The 7963-nt window shown below is 35.6% G+C and overlaps 1 protein-coding gene across 1 annotated transcript in view; it reads left to right on the top strand.

The window, feature by feature from the left end:
• FBN2 (fibrillin 2) overlaps positions 1-7963 on the top strand; it is a 270471-nt gene that overhangs the window by 247183 nt on the left and 15325 nt on the right. The window contains exons 56-59 of the mRNA XM_025388372.1: positions 1125-1250; positions 2572-2778; positions 3769-3894; positions 6612-6734. Coding sequence (XP_025244157.1) covers positions 1125-1250; positions 2572-2778; positions 3769-3894; positions 6612-6734 — 582 coding nt within the window. The remainder of the gene's footprint in view (positions 1-1124; positions 1251-2571; positions 2779-3768; positions 3895-6611; positions 6735-7963) is intronic.

Raw genomic sequence — 7963 nt, 5'->3', positions numbered from 1 at the left:
AAAAAAAAAAAAAAAAAAAAAAAAAAAAAAAAAAAAAAAAAGAATGTGTATTGAAGTTGTTCAGTGGTTTCCACTGTAAGAATAGAAAGAAGACTGTACCTTCCAAATATGAGTTCAGAGGGAAAAGGAGGGCATAGGAAGAGGACAATCACACAATAAATATAAAACAATATAAAATGGCAGGTAAGACTCTAAACACATCAGTAATCATGGCAGAAGTAAGTGGTTTAAATTGCTGGTTAAAAGATAAATGTGTTTTTAAAAATTCAGCTAGGTTCTCTTTAATAGAATTGTAGTACCAAAATTGAAATCTGAGATAGGTTGAAAATAAAAATATTCAAGGCAAATGCTAATAAAGACAAAGTGCATGCAAATATAAGTGGCAGTAAATTTAAAAAGTGTTTAAGTATAAACATGAAAGGAGCAAATTATCAAAAAGGCGTAATTGTCATGTGCTCTCTTACGCTTCTAACAACATAGCTTTGAAAAAACCTCAAACAAAATTTACAGAACATCAAAAAAGCCTAAAAAGTAAGGATATAGAGAATTTTAATAAAAACAATTTTGTTGAAGTAGGTTTATTTATCACCAACCAAAAGAGCAGTATTACTTAAATTTCCTGTCCCATTAACTACCCTCACAGACCACAGTTGTTCCTGTGATTTTACTCAAAACCAATTTAGGAGCTTGTCCTTTATTCCTGGCCTGTGTGGCTTTTACTCTGCTCATCATCCCTACCCAATACCCACCACCCCTCTCCCCACCCTTTCTCCAATATCACAGAAACTGAATTCTTTTCCCCAGAGTTCCCATCCTTGCCTCGTGTCTCAGGGCAATTCTATCCCTTTTGGAGGCCAATTTCCAATTCTATATATTAACACCATCCCTCCTCTGCAGAGGATAAAGAAAAGAAAGAAGAAGAAAACGTTATCTTAAGAAAGAACCCACCTAGAAGGATGAAGTAAGGCTAAAAATAAATTAATATTCACACATTACCATTTTTAATCTCATCATATTAGTATTTTGGCAAAGAAGTGTTAAATAAGATATAACCCATTAGGAGATAGCTTGTAAATTATAATTTTACAGTTTTCTCATTATTCATATTGTTTGTTTTCCTAAAGATGAAAACGAATGCAGGACCAAGCCAGGAATCTGTGAAAACGGACGTTGTGTTAACATTATTGGAAGCTATAGGTGCGAGTGTAATGAAGGATTCCAGTCAAGTTCTTCAGGCACTGAGTGCCTTGGTAAGTTGACATCCAAATATATTATACTTGGTAGATAAAACATCTGTTCGTGATGTCATCACAGAAGAGCTCCACATATATATTCTTGTCTGCTAAACAAATCCCCCAATCTCCATAATCCACATGCTTCTTCCTAAAGGTGCACAGCTATTAAAATGATACATTTGTACATGTGTGTGTTATATGCACATCTATGTGTAATGTAAATAACAATCTTAAATAGTCTTTCCAAAATTAAGATTAATTAAGCTCTTTGGAAAATTCGGCTTCAGTAAAACTTACATCAGAGGACGACTTAATTCCCAAAGAAAATATTTGCAATATGAGGTAAGTTCTGCCACAATTAATGCAAAATAAATGCCATATTTCAAAAATGCAGGGAAGGTTAATTTTTATATTGTGGTACATAAAAAAATGTTTTACAAAACTTTTTATGGGAAATACGAGTCTCAGACATTATATTGTATTTTAATGCTAAAATGCATGCATTATAAATCATTGTAGTTAATTATGGCAGCTGTAAAAAGTGTGCTATAGTAAAATTCAAGGTAAACAAATAAGAGCAGTAAACTGACTCATCACTTGATTTAGGAGTATTTCAACTATATCAGATTTTTTTCTGAACGATGTCATATGCTTCAAATTCTAAGAAATTTTTGATCAAGAAAACATTTTTTTGTTTATTGTTATATCCAATCTATACCTTTACTAACTTCAGTCTTTTAGGAAATAGGAAAAGTAACCTACATATAAAGTGTAATTTTCTGTTCATATTATTAACAGTTTTGCTAGGATTGTTTATAAAACTATATTAAAGATTTAATTGACTTTTATATCAGAAAAAATGTTTATATTTTTAAAAAATCTACTCAGTCCAAGTGTTTGAACAGTCTCTCAGATGTAGAAAATATGAGATATCAGATTGAATAAGTACCAAGCTCATAAAATATAGTCTAGAATTTGCTTTCCAGAAACTAATCCTGGCACTCATTTGCTTATTTAAAGGAAAATAATTTAATTTGATTTTCCTTTCCCTTCTATTCTACAGAAATGGTAGTTCACTATCATTTAGTTGGCAATGGATTAGAGGAAAAAATTTATCTATTTCTAAATTATAGTATCACTTTTTGTCAAATTTAATAAACTGTAGTCTGTAGTGAAAGAATATGTTATGAACTTAACTGTCAGCAAAACTTTGTAATCATTAAGCTGTCTTAATTATTCCTAAGGAGGAAATTCTTGACTGCCCTGCTTAATTTGAAAGCCAGCATAATGAAATGTCAGTTCTGCCTCCTTAACTCTTTCTACTTTGCTATTTCAGACAATCGGCAGGGACTCTGCTTTGCAGAGGTATTGCAGACAATATGTCAAATGGCATCCAGCAGTCGCAATCTCGTCACTAAGTCAGAATGCTGCTGTGATGGTGGGCGAGGCTGGGGCCACCAGTGTGAGCTTTGCCCACTTCCTGGAACTGCCCAGTACAAAAAGATATGTCCTCATGGCCCAGGATATACAACTGATGGAAGAGGTAAGGAGATGAGGAAATTTATTCATATAATCAACACATTAAATTTTATGAATTCAGATAAATGTGAAGTAAAAGTGAAAAATTGATACAGTAAAAAGAATAGCTAAAATGTTTATACTTTGATATTTAAATTTGATGTGTGTTTTCATATATATGTATATAGAAAAAATAATCTTTGCTAATGCTTTAGAGATTTTAAGAGTTAATCTTCCTATCAGACCTAAGGGGTAGAATGTATTACTCCCATCTTAACAGATGAGGAAAATGAAACACAAAGCTAAGGTAACATTAAGTAATTTTCCCGAGATCACACACTTTTTAAGGGATGGACCCAGGAATGGAACACATCTGTCTGACCCAAAGGCCATGCTTGTAACCCCCAAACTATACTTGCCTTATTTAAATAAGTATTGCTTATTTGAATGCACACAGGGACTTATTCTATCTGCAATGTCTTTACAGACTAGCAAGTCTCATAACTGATTAGTCCTTTCCATTCCTTGTACAACCAACTGATATATTAATGTCCTAAAAACATACAACTTTCCTCCATTTACTGTGTGAATTCCCAACCTTGTGCATGACAACTTTGCTAACCAAAGCCTTTCTTCACAAAGCTTTTCTTCAGAGTCTATTGCAAATGTGAATTTGAGGCCAATCCAAGGGAAATTATCACAAATTCCAAACTAGTTGGACTTTGACGGGGTAGCTTTCTAGATTCCCCCCAAACTAATTCATGCTTACATTGCAAAATGGGTAGTCTTAAACAGGGCTTTCACCAGAGCCTTCCTTTATCTCTTCCCATCACTTGAGATTATTTTTCTGTCACATCCATGTTGCCGTTCACCTGAATGATGAACAGGTGCTCCGGTGCTATTACGAATGTTTGCAGTTATCTCATCTCCATTTCTTAATTTCTCTTCAATTCTAACCAGTTTTACCCTTGCGTATATGTTAACTCCTGATTGTTTTTGTTGTTTTGGTCCACAGATATTGATGAATGTAAGGTAATGCCAAACCTCTGCACCAATGGTCAGTGCATCAACACCATGGGCTCATTCCGATGCTTCTGCAAGGTTGGCTACACCACAGACATCAGTGGAACATCTTGTATAGGTAAGGATGGGCACCTCCATGTCTGGGGATTTGGGGGCTAATCAACTACTGTTTCCTACAAGTCACTCATTATCAGTAAGTGTCTTTATTATGGAGCTTTGGAATATACATTTTATTAAAATGATGCCATCCTCTCGATAATGTGCTTCTTAATCACACAGCACTTGGCCTTTGTTCAATGATATAGGATGTAGAATTGTTTACGTCATCCAAAAAAAAGTCTGTTCAATGAGGGAAACAAAAATTACAAATACGTACTTTCAACATTTTATATTTTAATTTAAAATTGAAAGTGCACATTTGTTTGTCACTCTTTGAATGAAGGAAAAGGGCTTTTTCTTATGAATATGTATATGTTAAGAGAATGTTTTCCGTGTTTCTCTTTGCTATTTTTTTGCGTAAAGTATACCAAGTAAGCATTACCTAAATAAAATTTCCAGCTGCGGAGCATTCTCAGTACAGAATCCTTCTACCGTTTTACAATTTATTTTTCTTGTTCAATTTGTTATTGTCAAACTCACACCAATTTATGACCGTCGTGGGGCAGAAAGGACTTAAGACTTTCATTGAGTCTTTCCAAAGTATCGGGGGAACCCGCCCCGGATAATTCAACTTGGGTTCTTTTCTATTTCCCTAAGTGTCGGCTGGTCTGAGAAATAAAGGGAAAGACTACAAAGAGAGGAATTTTTAAAGCTGGGTGTCCGGGGGAGACAGCACATGTTGATAGGTTCCATGATGCCCCCGAAGCTGCAAAACCAGCATGTTTTTATTAAAGATTTTCAAAAGGGGAAGGAGTGTACAAATAGGGTGTGGGTCATAGAGATCACATGCTTCACAAGGTAGTAAAATATTACAAGGCAAATGGAGGCAGGGCGAGATCACAGGACCGGGGCAAAATTAAAACTGCTAATGAAGTTTCAGGCACGCATTGTCATTGATAACATCTTATCAGGAGACAGGGTTTGAGAGCAGACAACCAGTCTGACCAAAATTTATTAGGCGGGAATTTCCTTGTCCTAATAGGCCTGGGAGCGCTACAGGAGACTGGGGCTTATTTCATCCCTTATCTGCAATCGTAAAAGACAGACGTCCCCAGAGTGGCCATTTTAGAGACCTCCCCCTAGGAACACATTCTCTTTCTCAGGGATGTTCCTTGCCTAGAAAAAGAATTCAGCGATATTTCTCCTATTTGCTTTTGAAAGAAGAGAAATATGGCTCTGTTCCACCCAGCTCTCAGGTGGCCATACCTAATGGTTATCTCCCTTGTTCCCTGAACACCACTGTTACCCTGTTCTTTTTTCAAAGTGCCCAGATTTCATATTGTTTAAACAATTTGTGCAGTTAACGCAATCATCACAGGGTCCTGAGGCGACATACATCCTCAGCTTACGAAGATGACAGGATGAAGAGATTAAAGTAAAGACAGGCATAGGAAATCACAAGAGTATTGATTGCAGAAGTGATAAGTGTCCATGAAATCTTCACAATTTATGTTCAGAGACTGCAGTAAAGACAGGCATAAGAAATTATAAAAGTGTTAATTTGGGGAACTAATAAATGTCCATGAGATTTTCACAATGTATGTTCTTCTGCCATGGCTTCAGCCAGTCCCTCTGTTTGGGGTCCCTGACTTCCCGCAACACCAAAGTATTCAACTTCATTTTTATTAAAGAAAAAATTTTCTCCTTTATATTTCATTAGCTTACTTGATATTCTGTCAAATTACCTATGTCAATAACAAATACACCTGGCATTAAAAGGTTAAGAAAACCCAGCTGACTTCTTTGAAACAGAAGAGCATGAGTAATAGAGAATAGGCCATTAATCATGAGCATTCAGCATTCTGTGAACATCAACGTCATATGTTATGTGGAGGAAATGGAGATTGTCTGCTATCACTCAGAGTCTGAGTAGGAAAGAGATGGCACATTTCAAGGAGGACAATTCAAGGAGGGTCTAACAGAAGGACTGTCTATACACGTGTGAGCAGCGTATACAAAAGCCAGGAGGCATAGTGCTATGTGCTGGAGCTGTACTACCGCTGGGCCAAAAAAAAAGAGGCAGAGGTTATTGGAACCCGAAAAAAGAAAGTTGTGCTCAGAAGAGTGCCTTGAGAGGACCTGTGACAGCTGATCCAGGGACTCAGCCAGTCTGAGCCTATCTTGCCGGGAGGGAATTGAGGAAATAAGGGCCAGACAGAAGAAGAGGGCAAGGGAGAGCCTCTGGATGGAGTCCGTAGAGCTCCGACTCCTGGGCCTGAGAGCAGGGTGGACCAGGGTGAGGACTGAATCTGAAAGGGAAAGTGGAAAGTTTCCAACGCCATCTGTGATCCCACAAGATGCTTAAGGGAGCCTCCGTAAAGAGAGTTTAAGAGAACTTGTGCTACATCCATGTGTCAAACATAGAGAAACTCTTACTAAGTTTATGATTCTCAGGTTGTAAACCAAAGTGTATTAATCTAAAGAATTTAGTAATTTTGAACCCAGACAGTTGTCTAGACATCATAATATTTACCCAAGATCCGTAGATTGATTTACAAAGTAAACCTATATATTACTTTAGAGAAAATCATTCTGTGCATCATTTCTTTCTGGCTATATTCCACTTTAAGTTGAAGAGGAAAAACAAAAAGAATGAAGTAAGAATATGGAAGGAGGAAAGAGTCCAGTTGTGTTTTTTTTAACCAGTAATTTAATCTTCGCATCACTTTTACTTAGACCTTGATGAATGCTCCCAGTCCCCGAAACCATGCAACTTCATCTGCAAGAACACTGAGGGGAGTTATCAGTGTTCATGTCCGAGGGGGTATGTCCTGCAAGAGGATGGAAAGACATGCAAAGGTGAGTGAAGAGTCTCTGACAATTGTGACCCTTGTCTGTATCTTTTCTTTCAAGTGTAAATATTAGATTATCAGGGATTATGCTATGTGCATCACCTTCATTAAAAGGTACCTTCCTAGTGGCCGTGTTACTGCTCAAAGAAAAACTCTACCAATAGGCTCATTGCAGGAGGCAGAGAGGATTAAAACCCAAGTTAAAACAGTTTGCTTCTTATAGAAAACTACACAAATTTTAAAAAATAAAATATAACAAATATTTTGGTATGGGAAGAGATTGAAACAAATCACTGAAACAAGATTTTTGTTGTGGTTACTTATCTAAGCTTTTATTTTTCTAAGCTACCTTTATTATGGGTTTACTGTGAAAAAGTGAAAATAAATAGGTAAATTTAAATTTTTTGCTTAGGTAGTATCAAAAGTAATTATTTATCCAGCTAAATTAGATCATTAAAATAGCTTCAATATTATACTCATATATTTGATTTTATAGTAAGCCTCATCAGAATGAAATTAATGGACTGCAGAAATTTTTAAAATATAGATTATTCTCAATAAAATGAGATTTTATTTCCAAGGCATATCAAAAAAATAAAATAATAGCAAGCACTGCTTGGATCTGTTTAGTGAACTGATATGGGTCCGTGTTGTACATTGTTTATAAATAAGTATGACTAAAGCGTTTTTTAAGCTGTAAAGTAATGAATTAGTCTTGCCTACATCTTATGTGGTACATTTATTTTAAATATAGTTTCCAAATTAAGTTTTAATATAGCCAAAATCAAATTTTGAGTTTCTTTATTAGTAGAGTCCAAATATCAACACCATTTATGACTAGAATTACAGATGGCTGTATTTTGCTTCCTCTAATATTAATGCCCGTGTTTTCATCTGAATGTGGAAACTCTTAGTGTTTGTGTTAGGACCTTCATCAGTTTCTAGATTCTGTTTCATTTTTATTTAATCCTTCCTTTAATAGGAATAAGTAATCAGCCATGTACTATACTGCATTCAATGCAAGAATTGTAACCTTTGGATAGTAGCTTTGAGAACAGTTCATGGAAACTGCTATTATTCTGCCATTCAGTTTCTTATGTTATATATTGCCTTACTTGCCCTATCATCCTAGCCCATAATATTTATTCTGCCTAAATATGTGAAAAGAAACTGTTTTCCATATGCCTGTGGAAATCTACGAAGCTTCCAGCAAAAATGTAGACAAAATTCTTCTAA

Source organism: Theropithecus gelada, chromosome 6 (genome assembly GCF_003255815.1).
Source record: "Theropithecus gelada isolate Dixy chromosome 6, Tgel_1.0, whole genome shotgun sequence".
Lineage (NCBI taxonomy): Eukaryota > Metazoa > Chordata > Mammalia > Primates > Cercopithecidae > Theropithecus > Theropithecus gelada.
This window is presented reverse-complemented; position numbering and strand designations above follow the sequence as displayed.